At 32.3% G+C, this 17034-nt stretch overlaps 4 protein-coding genes and 1 non-coding gene across 11 annotated transcripts in view; all 5 read right to left on the minus strand.

Moving 5' to 3' along the window:
• LOC101508497 (pentatricopeptide repeat-containing protein At5g61370, mitochondrial) overlaps nucleotides 1-2077 on the minus strand; it is a 2769-nt gene extending 692 nt beyond the window's left edge. Inside the window, exons 1-2 of the mRNA XM_073370715.1 lie at nucleotides 1616-2077; nucleotides 6-1241 (exon numbers count right to left, since the gene is read on the minus strand). Coding sequence (XP_073226816.1) covers nucleotides 6-1036 — 1031 coding nt within the window. The 5' untranslated portion in view covers nucleotides 1037-1241; nucleotides 1616-2077. The remainder of the gene's footprint in view (nucleotides 1-5; nucleotides 1242-1615) is intronic.
• Nucleotides 1731-1833, minus strand: LOC113787895 (U6 spliceosomal RNA). The gene has a single exon (XR_003474414.1). It is a non-coding gene; the product is annotated as a U6 spliceosomal RNA (small nuclear RNA).
• A 3054-nt stretch (nucleotides 2078-5131) lies between the features above and the next one.
• On the minus strand, nucleotides 5132-7453 carry LOC101500048 (pentatricopeptide repeat-containing protein At3g22690-like). 3 transcript variants are annotated; one of them, XM_012718104.3, is made up of 4 exons: nucleotides 6227-7453; nucleotides 5996-6156; nucleotides 5722-5775; nucleotides 5132-5554 (listed from the first exon to the last, which is right to left on the minus strand). In XM_012718104.3, the coding sequence occupies exon 1, from the start codon at nucleotides 7397-7399 to the stop codon at nucleotides 6275-6277; it is 1125 nt and encodes a 374-aa protein (XP_012573558.2). In that variant the 5' UTR covers nucleotides 7400-7453; the 3' UTR covers nucleotides 5132-5554; nucleotides 5722-5775; nucleotides 5996-6156; nucleotides 6227-6274. The 3 variants fall into 3 exon arrangements, with proteins under 3 accessions (XP_012573558.2, XP_012573559.2, XP_012573556.2); XM_012718105.3 differs by having other exon boundaries at nucleotides 6027-7453; XM_012718102.3 differs by having other exon boundaries at nucleotides 5996-7453.
• Nucleotides 7454-7532: 79 nt separating this feature from the next.
• Nucleotides 7533-8779, minus strand: LOC140921095 (pentatricopeptide repeat-containing protein At5g66520-like). Its single transcript, XM_073370946.1, has 3 exons — nucleotides 8617-8779; nucleotides 7722-8517; nucleotides 7533-7632 (listed from the first exon to the last, which is right to left on the minus strand). Exons 1-3 carry the CDS (start codon nucleotides 8777-8779, stop codon nucleotides 7533-7535), a joined length of 1059 nt encoding a protein of 352 aa, XP_073227047.1.
• A 2372-nt stretch (nucleotides 8780-11151) lies between these two features.
• TOC1A (two-component response regulator-like APRR1) lies at nucleotides 11152-16234 on the minus strand. 5 transcript variants are annotated; one of them, XM_004508664.4, is made up of 7 exons: nucleotides 15613-16233; nucleotides 14443-14604; nucleotides 14200-14333; nucleotides 13701-13868; nucleotides 12977-13076; nucleotides 12703-12744; nucleotides 11152-12520 (listed from the first exon to the last, which is right to left on the minus strand). In XM_004508664.4, the coding sequence occupies exons 1-7, from the start codon at nucleotides 15785-15787 to the stop codon at nucleotides 11598-11600; spliced, it is 1704 nt and encodes a 567-aa protein (XP_004508721.1). In that variant the 5' UTR covers nucleotides 15788-16233; the 3' UTR covers nucleotides 11152-11597. The 5 variants fall into 5 exon arrangements, with proteins under 5 accessions (XP_004508721.1, XP_004508720.1, XP_027192793.1 ...); XM_004508663.4 differs by having other exon boundaries at nucleotides 11152-12535; XM_027336992.2 differs by lacking the exon at nucleotides 15613-16233 and adding an exon at nucleotides 14799-15573 and having other exon boundaries at nucleotides 11152-12535.
• Between the last annotated feature and the right edge of the window lie 800 nt (nucleotides 16235-17034).

Here is a 17034-nt window from a genome sequence, read left to right on the forward strand (position 1 = left end):
CTTTCCCTTTACCAAATCTACCGCTCAGAAACAAAACCCTTGCCACGAGATAATAGCTGACCCAATCTGGAGCAACACCAGATTTGTTCATTGCTTCAAGTATTTGACAAGATTCCTTAACCCTTCTAGTCTTCCCCAAACAAGAAAGCAAAATGTTGTAACTGATTGAGGTCGGCAAAACCTTATAAAACCTCATCTCCATCATTACATTTAAAGCTTCAGGCACAAGTCCTGAAGGATTATGTCTGAGATTCCGTTCACAAAGGCACCTGAGGAATGTGTTGTAGCAAACTAAATCTGGGTTAACCCCATTTGACTTCATCTCTTGAATAATTCTCCTAGCTTCCTTCACATTTCTCTGCACAGACCAACCATAAAGAAGACTCCTATAAATGCAAGGTAGCACGCCTTTAACTTTGTCTTTGTGATGCCAAACTACACCTTCGGCCCTCTTAGCATGCCCTTTGGAGCAAAGGGCATTAATAATAGCAGTAACTGTGAATTCATCAATAAAACACTTGTACTTATCTAAGTTCTTGAAAATACCCAATGCTTCATCTTCTTTCCCAAGCTTAACAAAAGTCTCAGCTACAAGACCAAAAGTTTGAGCATCCATGACTCTACCCTCCTTCTTGAGATCTCCAAGCAAGATATCCATAGCCGTGTAGTCTTTCTTTTCTGCGAAAACCCTAAGAGCATAATTATAATCATTGTCTTCCAAATCACGACTCAAATGCTTATTGGACCATAAGAAGAACCTGAGCAATCTTCTAGTGTGTGCCTCATGTTTGATGGAATCAATAGCTTGAGCTACAAGAGATGAATTTATAGAACCCTTAAACTTATTTAGACTTAACTCTAGATCATCTAGTCCACCAACAGTACTGGTGACAATGTTGCAGAGCTCTTGCAACTGGGGAGGTGCAGATATTGAGTGCAATGTGGAATAGAAGGACACTGAAAGTAATTGGAACTTGTGTGTGCTCTTATTTTGAAGCCCAAAGCGTTTTAAAGCAGAGTTCAGCAACATATGCATTTTGAATGAAAGAGAAATTCATCAAACATGTTATGTGCATCACTTGTAACTAAAAACCTTGAAAATAGCACCGATTGGCTTAAGCATCACTAGTAGTTGTAACTCAAAACCTCTCCGCCACCTTCAAAATTTGGCTAACTCTGTACTTTCCATTCAACTATTCCATAAGCTCCTCTTCGTCTTTGTCTTCTTCTTAGGTTGTTATCTGACAACATTAACAAACGCTGTGGTTAGTGTGCAATTTGATATTGTTAAATATTTCACATAGGTCCCATAGTGCTTTCTTTTACTGAAAATTTCAGTATATAATAATACATGCATTCGTCAATATCATGTAAGGCAAATTAGTGTCATGAAACAATATACACACACCAAAGTAAAGTAAGATGCATCCATCACTAACATTGGTGAAAATTTTGAATAATATCAGTGTTACTGATACTACGAAATTCTACACAAGCAAGCTTGGACAGCGATGAAAAATTGATAATCGAACTATCGAAGGAAGCTATTACCCCTAGTGACAATAATCAACGCAAGGAAGAAATGAAAAGCCAAAACTTAAAAAGGAAAACTCACCCTTACGAAGAAATCAAAGAGAAAATAAGTCATCAACCCTAGTGACGAAAATTTAAGGAAGAAGCAAAACCCCAAAAATGCCGAAAGTAACAAAAAAAAACGGAGAAAATGTCAAAAAAATTTGGACCATTTCTCGATTTGTGCGTGTCATCCTTGCGCAGGGGCCATGCTAATCTTCTCTGTATCGTTCCAATTTTATCGGATGTCCCCGAGGGGACATTATAAAGAGGCGTGTGTACGTTATATAAACAGTAAATTATTTATGAAAGTAGCGGTGTGGGACTTGAACGATTATGCGCCTGTGAAGTATAAAACATAACTGTTGCTGAGCTTTCACCCGAAGCGAGCAAGATGCATCTTGGTCAGTCACTGTAGAGAGAAAGAAAAGTTATTCTCACATAGTCTCACACGATATAGATACAAATATGATAATCCTCGGTCTCAAATATCTAAATTTAAATAATTTTTTGTCTGACCCAATATTTTGACCAGAGATATTATGATATTTTTATTGTATTTGTTTAGAGAGCACCGAATGTCAATGTGTGTGTATAATATAATGTTACACATGTGTAGTCTTGTCTTGTAGCCCTTTCCACGCTCTGTATGCAGCCTTTTCACCTTCTTTGTCTCATAATTTTTAAGTTCTCAATTTAAATTTCATAGTCTTGTTCTATATTTTAAAAGACGGGATGACTACAATGCACAAGCAAGATAAGTTGTGCACCGTACACAACATTCTTTCATCGTCGGATATAATAAAATTTCATTATTTTTTATGCACCTATAACATTAGATTTTCTCATCATCGTCTTCAAGTATTCTACAACAAGGCGTTTGGTGCAACACTTTGAGTTTTTTGTGCATGTTAGAAAGAGCTTTCAAAAGAAGGAGAAAAATTCTATTTCACAAAAGAAATGATAATGAATATTCACGAATTGATAATAGTCATCGGCTATCTACATTATTTGATATAACTAATATTTGTGTTTTATTTATATAAGAAAATGCACTATATAAATTAATTTTACATTAATCATTAATTAGTATTATTAATTTTATCATCTCACAACGTGATCATCACTGTCATCATGAGATAATTTATTAATCAATAATTTTTATTGTTAAACTTTATTTACATACACATAGATATCCGTTAATTAGAAATTTAATGGTTTTAAAATATATACAAATATTAATAGATATTCTCACAAATATTATTTTTTAAATAAAAAATTATTTACATACAATTACTTTTTTTTTGAAATAGCATTATTATTTTTCCTTTATAATCAAATATAAATAAAATATATCACAAAATTCGATAACAAAAAATTGATACATTAACACAAATAAAATACATTACAATATATTTTATTAATTTATTATTAAAAATTGATATTTGAGGTATATATAGTATTACATCAACATATATATTCATCAACCAACAAGAAATTAAAATATTAAAAAATTACTGAATATAGAATCTACAAAACCACATTCACTAACATGTTGTTAAATCTAAAGTAAAACCAAATAAACACTTATTATTTGGAGGAACAATTTTTTTTTTTTACCACACCTATGAATCCAAACAAAATTTTTGTCATAATATTGTCTTTTGAAATATTCTTATATATATATACATATATTAGTTGCGATGATATTCTATAGATTTTTTATGGGAAAAAAACTCTAGAGACAATAACATTCTAAGAAAATTCACAGTGCAGATGTAATAATATAATTAAAATAGTAAATTATATTTCAATTTGAAAGTGAAAATGTAAATATTCAAGTTTTTTGTATTGAAATATTTAATTGTTATTATTATTATTATTATTATGCTTTTTTAATAAATTTTCTGCTTCAAAAAAATTATATTTTAAGTATTATTGACAAAGTATTTAATTTGGCAAGTGTATTCCACAATTTCAAATGGGAGTCTAGATGTCAATTTCACAAGCTGGTAATTATTGACCTTAACTAACATTGGCAAAAAAAAAATTCATAGTTATTAAAGCCTAGTAAAAAAAAAAAGGAAACTCCAAATTTATCTTTCGACTTTTAAAAAAACAAAAACCAACAATTTCTTTTTTTTACTTAAAATTTTTCGAGAATTTTTTTTTGATTTTTTTGCAATAAATAATAAAATTATTGATCGAGATTTAAAAAAATTATTTTAATAAAAACCTAATAATAAAAGATTTAGTAGGAGATTTTTAAAAATTGACTTTAAACTTTGAGATTTTATTGACGGAGGTTGAGTTTAACTATGAACCTCAATTTAAAAGTGTATATTTAAATACAAACTATGATTAATGATTATTATGCATGTAAGTTTGAACATAATTTAGATCATTGATAACTTTTTATCTTTAGACGACAATTTTTATAAAGTGCGAAGCACACTACTTTCTCTCTACATAAAAAAATTTAAGTTGTCTTTTCTTCTTCATTCTTTAGAGGGATAGTTTATGATTATTTTTTTGTCTGTAATTACCTTTTCAAATATTTTATTATCTCCTTTTATTTAAATAAGCAGTTTTCTTCATTTATTTTAATTTTTTCTTCGTATTTTATCTATGATTTTATCATTTGAGTGCGATGTTAATTTGTTCGTTATCGTTGTACTTCGTATTTTGTTTTCTCATTTTGGTGCAATGTTCACAGAAAAATGACTGATCTTTGTTGGTACCATATTATGAGCAATAGGTTATAAGAAGGCTACCATAAAATTTAACACTTCTTACAAATAATTTGTCAACACGTAGTTAGATTGGTCATATAAAAAATTATTTATACTCGATATGAACGAACACTACAAAATATTTTTTTGAATATGAATAACATTAAACACCGTTGATATCACATTATTCTTGATAATTGATGGGTGGAATTTATTAATTTTGTTGTTATAATTAAAATTTTGATTTGATTATTTTTCATTTGACTTATGCAATTTTTATGTATCCTTAGCTCGTATATTTGTTTGATTTTGGTTATTAAATCGAATGTACTATGTTTATTTTTATGTAAATGAAACTTATTTTTTTATCATATATATATATATATATATCTCGTTATCCTATGAAGATTTGCAACTTATTTATTATTCAGTTGGTTAATAAATATAATAAGATATTGCAATTTATTAATTATCTACTAAATATATTTAACCACAATTTAAAATGTTAACTATAATTTTCAATTTATATAATAAAAATATCAAAATTTAATATAATAATTATAGTAATAATAAAAAATATTTTTTATATTTTTTAAATAGCTTGGTTTATGTGATATGTAATTTATATATTTAATTAAATACTTTTTTTTTTTAAAGTCTGGGTTTTGTCTGTTTAAAAGAAAAAAAACTTAGTTTGGCCTAACCCCTATTGATAGACTTGGCTATTCTGGCCCCTAATTAAGATCTTCCATCCTTCAAGCAAAATAAATATTATAAGAGGAGGGAGAAAATCAATAAAAAGTGATAAAAGAAAAAGAAGAGAGAGATAAAGATAAACTAGTGAAGGATTTCGTCCATATTCTTGAATTGAATAGTCTTCAAGCTTAAATAGGCTATTTTATTGTTATTACAATTATTAAAAAACACTCAAATAGGCCGAGGTTCTTTTTGTTCTTCAATTTACAATTTAAATCGTGTCTCAATGTTATGCTCTACTAATACACATGTACAAGTAACAGTGAGATACTTGGACGCACCAACCCATGTGGATGATCTTCCTTTCTTGTAATTCTTGAGGACATGTTTGATTCATATCTTCCACCCTCACTTGTGAAGAACCATTATTGTTCTTCATGAGCATTCTCTTCAAAGCTGCTCTTTGTTGTTGTTGGCTTTTACATAAGTGAAAAAGGCTGATGACGACTTTCCAATTCTTAGTTCACTCTTCTTTGGACCAGATGAAAAATGTCCTACAAAATTATGTAGAATCGAAGACAAAATATTAAAAATGACAGGATTCTTACATCAGTCAAATTTTATTAGACTTCAAAACTCAGAATATCCCTTTTAGATTGGAGTCATTTTCATAATTACTAAAATGAAGCTATAGAAGGAAAAAATAAGACGTGCACACTACCATCAAAGCTACTATCTGTGACTCTGTTGCTTGGCAGATGTTGTCCCGAAGAATCTGTATAATAAGTAATACCAAAGCATGAACAAATGCACTTACTTAACTTTCTTGAAATTAAAGAGAAGACATAACAGAGCAAAATTGGCGAACAAAAGGCAGAGTATAGGAAAAACCGAAGTAAATAATAGTTTGTGTGGATCCTACTGAATCATCATATAATTTGCCTAAAATAATTAGTCTTACAGTTTCCTTATGAAAATAAAGAACCAAAGCTTACTTATAATAGAATTTTCGGCGCAATTGTTTACCCCATGCTATGTACTTCAACATCTTCATGCCCTTTTGTTTGGAAGGTCAACTTCAGTTAGTATGCTATCTAATATTTCCCTTCCGCATTCAGTGCATCAATTACTTGCCTTGCTGATCTTACAGACGTACCTGTGAAGCATTAAAAATCCATAGTTTATATAGAGAGTATGTGAGGAAGCACTTAGATCTTTAGAATGACCTGAGTTAACAGTTATCCCTTTAATGCATTATGTTCTTCATATATTTCCTATCCCTCAACATCCAAGAGAACCTCAGTTATGTCTGGTTTATAGCCTTCCACACGGGCTTGCTCGGTAATCTCGCAAAGGGTTTCATAGATTAAAGATGAATGCTTGTGAGTCATATCACCCACAACAAAGTTATGAACAACCCCATTAATTTGGATCCAACTTTGGCCTGGAGGTTTTTTCACACCCATCTCAATCATTTTTTGTCTTACTGAAATGACATCCTGCCACCTTTCGGCGAAAGCATATATGTTTGACAAGAGCACAAGATAGCCTGCTGCTTGATCATTGTTGTCAAGCTCAGCAACTAACTTATTTGCAACTTGTGATGCTAGCTCTGAGTTCTTGTGTATTCGACAGCCACCAAGAAGGGCACCCCATATTGCATCATTAGGCTTAAAAGGCATAGTTTCAATAAGTCCATATGCTTCATCTAGGCAACCTGCACGGCTCAAGAGATCAACCATGCATCCATAGTGTTCAATCCTCGGGCTGATTCGCCAAGTATGTATCATCGATTCAAAAATTCTGCGTCCTTCGTCCACAAACCCTGCATGACTGCAAGCACAAAGAACTCCAATGAAGGTTGTTCCATCAGGTTTTACGCCATTTTCCCCCACATCATCACTAAGCATATCTTTAAACAGATCAAGAGCTTCCTTCCCAAGACCTTGTTTTGCAAAAGCCATGATGATGATAGTCCAAGACACAGTTGTTTTCCGAGACATCTTGGTAAACACTTGATAAGCTTCATCAATAATTCCACAACTTGCATACATGTGCATGAGTGCATTGTTCAAGCGGACAGAGGGTTGTTGTTGTCTCTTTTGAACATACCAATGGACCCATCTTCCTAACTTCAGATCCCCTAATTCAGCACATGCTGATAACGCTGCCACCAACGCCACATGATCGAATTCCACACGTGCTCTCCTCATCTGACCAAACAACAACAAAGCTTGTTCAGATTTCCCATTCTGAGCACACCCAGCAATCATGGTTGTCCAAGACACAACATTTCTATATGGCATTTCCTCAAAAACTTTTCCCGCTGAATCAAAATCACCGCACCTAACGTACCCAGCAAGTATGGAATTCCAGCTAACAACACTTCTTTGAGTCATATCATCAAACACATGGCGTGCTTGCTCAACACCACCTCCGTTCGAATAAAAATTTATCACTCCAATGAAGATTGTTCCATCAGGTTTTACGCCATTTTCCCCCACATCATCACTAAGCATATCTTTAAACAGATCAAGAGCTTCCTTCCCAAGACCTTGTTTTGCAAAAGCCATGATGATGATAGTCCAAGACACAGTTGTTTTCCGAGACATCTTGGTAAACACTTGATAAGCTTCATCAATAATTCCACAACTTGCATACATGTGCATGAGTGCATTGTTCAAGCGGACAGAGGGTTGTTGTTGTCTCTTTTGAACATACCAATGGACCCATCTTCCTAACTTCAGATCCCCTAATTCAGCACATGCTGATAACGCTGCCACCAACGCCACATGATCGAATTCCACACGTGCTCTCCTCATCTGACCAAACAACAATAAAGCTTGTTCAGATTTCCCATTATGAGCACACCCAACAATCATGGTCGTCCAAGACACAACATTTCTATATGGCATTTCCTCGAAAACTTTTCCCGCTGCATCAAAATCACCGCACCTAACATACCCAGCAAGTATGGAATTCCAGCTAACAACACTTCTTTGAGTCATATCATCAAACACATGGCGTGCTTGCTCAACACCACCTCCGTTCGAATAAAAATTTATCAAATTAGTGTTCACGAACACGTCTGAGCAATACCCTTTTGCTAGAACAGTCGCATGCACCTGTTCCCCTTCTCTTACCAACCCACCTTGTGCACAAGCACTCAAGAGAAATGAGTATGTGAACTCGTCAGGTTCAGACTCAGTTGACACCATTTGGTTGTAATATTGAACCGATTTCCATGGTGTACGGCTGCGGGTGTAGCCTCTAATCATGTGGTTCCAAACAGCGGTGCTTGGGTTATCAATTTTAATGAGAAGTTTGTGAGCATGTTGAAGTTTACCAAAGGCTGCATAGAATGAAAGAAGTTTGGTGATGATGTTATTCTTATGAGAGAGGCCGTTGAGAACTACTTGGCTATGAATTTGAACAAGGTTCGTTTTGCTGTTGCAGCTTTGAAGTAACGAGAAGACATGCTCTTGAATAACTCTTTTCCTGCTTGCAGGAATACAACCTTTAATCAACATCCAACCCCAACAATCAACAACGCATCCTTGAAAATACTCGATGCTTCTTCATCTTGTTTTCCCAGTTTAACAAAAGTCTCAGCTACAAGACCAAAAATGCTGGTCATCTAGTCCACCAATGTTGCAGAGGTCTTGCAACTGGGAAGGTGTAGATATTGGGTGCAATGTGGAATAGAAGAGGCGCTCTTGTTTTGGAGCCAACAGCGTTTCAAAGCGGAGTTCAGCAAAACAAGCATGGTGAATGTTCATTTGAGAAATTCATCAAACATGTTATGTGCACACATTCCATTCGACAATTCCGTCAGCTCTTCTTCCTCTTTGTTCGTTAACGGAAAACATTAATAAACCCTCAGATGTAACGTAACTAGGTCTAAAGTAATGGCATGCAAGATTTGTAAGAACCAAGAACGTACGGGTTAGTTAGGAAATCAGAGTTTAGGATTGGCTTGGTTACTTCATGTTTGAATTTTGATAAGAATCATGTACATTATTGTACGCACTATAATCGGTTAAAATATAGATATTATGGACATTTGGCGGCAGTATTTTAATCGATAATGTGTCTTAAATAGTGTCTTACTAATATTATTTTATGAATTAAATCATGTTTTAATTCAACATAACATAAACCAATAAAATAAAATATTATATCTTATTTTAATTTTGTAATTATAACTATTATATTAAGTATGAGCAGGATTAGGAAGGATAAATAACAACAATACTTTACTTAATTGCTATTATAAAATATACAAAATTAAAATATAAATAAAATAATAGAATTAAATATAAATTTTAAATTTTAAATATTAATAATTAATTTTAAAAAATATGTATTATATATAACAAGAGTAGTTTGTCATTTTGTATAATGTAATAAATTATTATTCAAAATCATAAATTTTAAATATTACTTTAAGTTTTAAAACTAAACATAATTTTTTACAAGAGTGGTATTTTTATTTACATATAATATATATTATAAAGATATAAAACTTATTCAATAAATAAAATAGAATTATTTAATTATTTATTTACTAATGTTAACAAAAATTAAATTCATTCAATTCTTATTTAATTTTTTTAGTATTTTTTTATTAATTTATAATATTTAAAAATATTTGTAAATTTATTTGAAAAAAGTAGTATATAATTGTTTTATAATAATAATTTTTTCATTTAAATATAATACTACATTCGGTCTCAATTATAAAAAATAAATAAAGATTTTCTTGGTTCCATTTATAAGAAAATATTTTGATTTTTAATTTTGGCTTAATGTTTGTCTTTTATATATTAGTAGTATATTTAATGTATCACATTTTTCTATAAGAGCATATATTTGTAAAAATATTCAAAAAGTGATTGTAATAAATAAGTTCATTGGTATCGATATTTTTTTGTTTTTCTTCTTATAATTACAACCAGAGAATATATATTATATCATACTATGATAAATTGTGTATCAAAAAAAATGACTTAATAAAATAATATTATATTATTTATTATTATGTGTGCATCAAACACGCAATAAAATAGTATTTATCATGATATTATCATATTATATTATTATCCTATTTTATATCATGTCATATCTCTATTTTATGATGCACATCAAACACATTTTCAAACTCATAATACTCTCGTGCAGAAATAATAATTTTATATTTATTATAAAAAAAATTAAATGCAGTTAATTTGTTCATTTCATAAAATGTAAAATTGCATTATCAAAAATACAATTCGTGAGAATTTGCTATGTGAGACTAAATTTTTCTGTGAGAATACATTTCGCTCTATGGGATTAATTTTGTTCTATGAAAAATACATTTCATTAGAATTTGACACTCCTATTACATCGTGGAGCAATACTTTGGCAAAAGATACTGGATATGAGTTTCTTAAAAGCATCCAAAATTAGTCGAGATATATGCGCACAAATCAGTTTATTTGTAGAAACTACTCACTCTAACATGGGCTAACACTTGAGAATCAACTTTTAAATAAATTTCACTAAATTGTACTCTTTTCTTCCCACAAGGAATATAGTAAAAAAATGTCTGTGCTTAAATGAATAACACTTTCAATTTTACACCAAGACCAATAAATTTGTGTAAAAATCACATTTAGAGTCAAAAGTTGTAAATCATAATTTTAAGTTAGAATCAATTTTACAAACTTATGATTTAAGTTAGAATCAATTTTACAAACTTGGATTCTCTAGTGCAAATTTTTCTACAACTTATTTTCTATATCTCACTTTATTTTTTTCTCTCTCATCTCCATTTTTTATTTTGATTTAACACTCACAAACATGCCAATTCGTCCTGACAGATGAATGGAGAATATGTTTATGTTTTGGTTTGTTTTTCGGAAGACTAAATTGATTGTAGAGTTCGATTTTGACATATTTGGTAGTTCTTGAGTAGAATTGCAATATGGATCCCCTGCAATACTTCATTTAGCAAGGTTGTTAAAGAATCCCGAGGGTGCAGTGGTTGGTTCCTATACGCTGTCTTTTTCATTAACGTTCAATGAATTATGTTTTGTGCCTTCACCTATGGAATTAAGCGTTGCCTGCATTTGCATCTTTTATGAGCCGAGACATTCTAGAGAGAAAATAAGGGAAAAATGCTTTGGATGGTTGTGAAATTTGTTTGACAATAAACTCATTTTTTGGGACAACTTAAAGGTCTCATACATATTCTATATAATTATGAGCAACCACAACCTGCCCCAAACAGTTCCAATTAAACATAAGTGTGAAACTTTCAAAAGCATTGGACATAACCAGCAGGAGGTTCATCTTCTGCAACAGCTCTGTTCTGTAGGATGAATCATTTGAAAAACTGATATTCAAAAAAGACCAAGCTAGAGTTTGTTTGAACACTTGTATTGGATTAGCATCCCTGAAAATCCAATCAATGGCACATGCTCGTCAACTAATGCTGACGCAATAATTTTTCGTCAAAGGAAGGAGCAGAGGCAAGTCCTAAACACGAAAATTTTAATGCAGGAAGAAATTCATTGCCCTTGCACTCTTGGGCCAAGAAGTAATTTGACCTTCTCAAGAATCTCTTGGGTCATTGTTTTCTTCCTCCTCTTCATCATCATCATCATAGTCGGTGGAAGCAGGTTGTCCATTTAGATCCACATTAATACCATTCATCTTTCTGACAAACTGTCCCCTAACACGAGGCCGCCTTTCTGCAAGTTGTTTCCGATTGACATATCTAATTTTCTTATCAAAGCAGCGCTCTTTTCTTTTCCGTCTAAACTTCATTAACGCTGCTTCTCTCCTATCAACTCTGCTAATGTTCGCTTCACATGAAGTTGAACTTCCTAATGATGGCCACGAATGATTTGTAGAAACTTGACCAGTTTGTAAGCAAATACTCATTGGATAGTATGGGAAGGGTGTCATCCCAGTTGCATGAGGTGGACATTGGGGAAGATGATTGTACTGGGCAATCATAGATGAACTAACATGATGACTTTGAAGGTCCTGGATATTCTTTTGATACATTTGTGCCGATGATGGCATCATAACATGATTAACAATTCCTGGCATATAATATGGATAAGCATGTTGGGTAGGCATGTCCGGTGGGTTGAGCCTAGAACCATAACCTCCATTTCTTGGATGAACCACACCTTGTTGATGTTCTTCCTTGTAATTCTTTTGCTGTGAAACCTCCATTGATGCAGGAGGGGTACACGACCTCTCGATGGATAAAGAATCAGGGATACTATTGCTGCTGGGTAAGTCGTCTGGTACATGGCTTGAAATCGTTTCTCCATCATTGTGTCTTTTAAGGTCATTACCACCTTGTTGAGGACATGCTTGATTGATATCTTCCATTCTCACTTGTGAAGTACAACTATCGTCAACATGAGCACTCTCTTCAAAGTTGTTCTTGGTTGTTGTTGTTTTGACATAAGTGAAAAAGGCTGATGACTCTCCAATTCTTAGTTCACTTTTCTTTGGACCTGATGAAAAATGTCCTACAAAGTTACGTAAAACCAGATACAAAATATTAAAAATGACAATGGGTTCTCACATCAATCAATTTTTATTCAACTTCAAAACTCAAATATCCATTTTAGACTGAAGTCATTTACATAACTATTAAAATGAAGCTCTAGAAGGAAAAATAAGATGTGCAAACTACCATCCGTAACTCTGTTGCATGGCGGATGCTGTCCTGAAGAACCTGTATATTAAGTAACACCAAAGCATGAAGAAATGCACTTATTTAACTTTCTTGAAATTGAAGAGTAAACAGAGCAAAATTGGCTAACAGAAGGCCGAGGAAGGATAGGAAAATCCAAAGGTAACAATAATTTGTGTCATATTATCTATCAAACAAGTTGTCCCATACAACCACAGGAAATGACTAGCTAGGCTATTACATTGTATACTTCAAAGGAAAAGGATGAGCATACCTGTTCGTCGATCACTAATTCCGGGTACATCAGGCTGATATTCTGATACATGAGTATATGGAAGCTCTTCAATAACAGCAGCAGCAGTGGCAATACTAGCCTGAAGAAGTATATGACGACATGAATTATAATGTAAAATGTCATCTCTGATCCGAATTTATAAGCATAAAATCAGTCAGATAATATGTTAAATCTTAAACACAAGTAGCCATCCAGAAAGCATTACAGTGTTGCCAGATCCACCCATTTACAAATGAAAAAATTCTCACCCACCCTTTCTATGCTACTGGATATGTGAATGGTCAACATTTTACTACATATTTACGTAGTATACCAGTTTATTTATGACTTGCATCAGAAACATATTTACGTAGTATACCAGTTTATTTATGACTTGCATCAGAAACAAATTTTAAAATTTCATTTGTGAATGTTTTGCAGTTCACATTTACTGTCTATGACTTCTATGGGTTCATAATGCACAATCTCTTTAGTACCATCATAATTGATATATCTTTTTGGAAAGCAATAAATGAAAATATGAACCATGCCAATATCAAAGTCTGCACACTAAAAGTAGAATGATTTGCAAAGTAAGCTTTAACTTGATTAAAAAAACACCACCATATCCCCATGTTACACAAGCTCATCAATTTCTGATCATGCTGAAACCATTACTTTCAATTTTTTATTACTTAATAAGTCCTGTTTCTGTAACATTCACCTCTTGTTCTTGTTGGATTGAAATTTCAGCCTCTGGATTATTGCTTCTTTTGGACTTGTCATCTGTGTCATCAGAGAACAAGGTGGTACTGTTTGTATTGGCATCACTTGGGTCTGATGCTACCAAATCAAAATCATAATTCAAGATGTTGTTCTCGGTAAGTCCAAGCTGTTGGAATAGATATAAAAAAACCATTTCAATTTCCATTTGAGAAAATATAAACTATGCGTATGGAAATTTAAAGAAAAATGTAATGGAAAGATATGTCAAATGCACATGAAAAACCAGATTCAAGGGGGCAAGGATATAACAGACCAAAATGAACAAGAAGACAAGGAAGGATAGAGTAAGGAAATGTTCACAAATATACAGATCGGAAAAGTCACAAAATGGAGATATGCAATTGCACATGCATCGAGACCACAGGTGGAAAACCAAAAATAGTATGAATAAACACAAGAAGGCAACATACAGAAATATAAAGAAGGGCGGTACATACCATGCGTCTCCTTCTCCACATGTGCGTCCACAAATTTAATAGTTCATTAGTGCGTAAAGGCTTTACTAGATAGTCTGCTGCTCCTAGTCTCAAGCACTTAACAACAATTGACACCTCATCTTGTGCAGACATCACTAAACAAAAAATTAAAATAGTAAAAAAACATTGCCTGGGAATATAATATAATCTGCCTAAAATAATTAGTCTTACATGTCCCTTGTGAATATAAAGATCAAAGCTTACTTATAATAGGGATTCGGCGTAATTCTTTATCGTGTGCTACGTACTTTAACATCTTCATGCCCTTTTTTATCGGAAGGTCAACTTCTGCTAGTATGATATCTATATATTGCCCTTCCGCATTCAGTGCATCAATCACTTGCCTTGCCGATCTTACACATGTAACTGTGAAGCATTAACAATCCATAGTTTATATATCTTAGAGAGTATGTGATGATGCACTTAATGAAATCATTACATGTAAAAGTATGCTCATTCGTGGAGGTTGAAAAGTAAGGGAAGGGGAACTCCAGGGGGGGAGGGAAAATACTGCACAAGTTCATAACAATGGGCTCTGATTCTTAAAGATAAAAATGAACCTCAAATTCATGAAAACCCTGAGGAAAACCCACAGTAGTTGATTTCTAAAAGTTGAAGTTAGCAAGTCCCTTGCCAAGATTAATTAAGTCAAGCTTATGGAAGCTAAATACTCCTCTTGGAATAATGCTTCATGTACCCCTTGAACAAACAGGTGCAGACATTGAATGGGAAAAAACAAATTGATGAGTGGAACCAGCCAATAAGCACAAACTTTTGGACAGAGAACACAATTTAAGTTTCAGAAATGAATGGTATTAAGTAAATAAGTTCATGTTTGGATAAACAACTTTATTAAGTGCTTATGGCATAAACACTTATCATGTAAGAACTTATGTGTGAACTATTTCTATAACAAAAGATAAAACAAAATCACGTTATTTTCATATAAGCTATAAGTTTTTTCATAAGCTATTATGAACAGCTTATGAAAATAAACTAAAAATAGATTATGAGCATGTCATAAGTTGTTTCCAAAAGCTCTCATAAACAATATCACAAGTACTTATGTCAGTAGATAAGTTCAAATCAGTCCATCCAAATAGACCTTAACTCCATAACAAGAAGGCATCAATTAAGCCAGAAGAATTTTAAATTTGACATATAAAATAACAATTTTCATATCTTTGACATCCAATAAGAGTAAGTATACTCTGATGAATCTAGAAAACTGAAACTCACACTACATCTTCAAATAAAGCAAAATTTGAATCTAATATTTTTGACAAGACATGAGCAAACCAAGATTGATTAATCACAAGAAAAAATTAACAGAAAAGGTTATCCAAAAATAGAAGGAAAGGATGAATTTCATACCCTGATAAGAACAATTCACAAGAAGAGTGAAAACCTCTTCTGAACTCTTGGAATCGTTATCACACAGCAAAATCCTAACTTTACTCCTATCAATGAATCCATCACCACTCTTGCTATTATTTCCACCAAAATTACTCTCTTTACTGTTCAAATCAATAAGTTCCTCAGTATCCATCTCAAACCCTTTGCACTAAACTAGACACAACCTAACCTCCATCCAAAATAAAATCTTGCACACAAACCCTAATTAATTATATGTATGTAATTCAAAAGCTATTCTCATCTCATCAACTACTTAATCCAAAAAAAACAAAATCAGAAAACCATAGTGGACTTTGCAAAATCTAACGGCTAATACAGAGATGGAGGTAGATCATGGGAAAAATATATATTTTTAGAAAAATAGCTCAATTTGTTGGAGACTCAGAATAAGAAGCTGGAAATGAAAACGTTGTTTGGACTAACGTGCGCTGAAAAGAAAAGAGGAGAAGGAAGTGAGGGGCGTAGGATAGCAAAAAGGAGATGACGTGGAAAGAGAAAGAGAGAAAAAGTGAATTAAGAAAGAGAAATAGATATTTTAGGGTGGGTGTGGCTGTGGGTTGGGGGGTGTGGATATGTTGTTAGAGATAGATAATTGGCCACGTCACGTCAAGAGCTTTCTCATTCATGCTATGGAATGGAACCATTCATCTCTTCATCAAAATATCCCAAATATCTACACGATTACGCGCTAGATGGTCTTGATCGTTAGATTAGATTCAAATCGGACGGTTGAAAGTTAATACTGCGTCACACGTTAGAAAATGGAGAATCCATTTGCTGTTGGATGCATTGTCTTCCAAACAATTTTTGACACATGTCGCTCATTTTCACAGGTCAAGCTAGCACTAACTAAAGAAATAAATTATATACTGTTTTCTTTAAGAATGAATTTTATATCACATTTGTTTTAAAAAATTACGTTGTTTAAACTAGGTTTATGATGCAATGTGACGAATTACAAATTACAAAATAACAACAATTGAGACTTCTTGATGTTTATATACCGTGGTTATGACCCGTAATGATATGATCGCGAATCTAAATAATTAGACGTGTAATGTTTCTTCATACAATAAAAAAATCAAAAAATCGTTTTTAAGTTCTAATTTCCTCAATTTATAAATGTCTATGTTAGAATAAATTCATAATCTCACGGTCGTGGGTTACTTACATTCATTCATATTAGTATAGTATTTTTTTTTTACTTAAAACAATATCATTCATTCATATTAAAGTATCCGTGGATTAATCAAAAACAAAACAAATACAAATGTATTAAAAACGAAAAAAATAAATATGCAAACAAACTTATAATATTAAAATTAATAGTATAAAATGATAAAATATTTATAAATTTGATAAAATTAAAGTGACTAAGAT

The sequence above is a fragment of the Cicer arietinum genome, chromosome 7, assembly GCF_000331145.2.
Source record: "Cicer arietinum cultivar CDC Frontier isolate Library 1 chromosome 7, Cicar.CDCFrontier_v2.0, whole genome shotgun sequence".
Classification (NCBI taxonomy): domain Eukaryota; kingdom Viridiplantae; phylum Streptophyta; class Magnoliopsida; order Fabales; family Fabaceae; genus Cicer; species Cicer arietinum.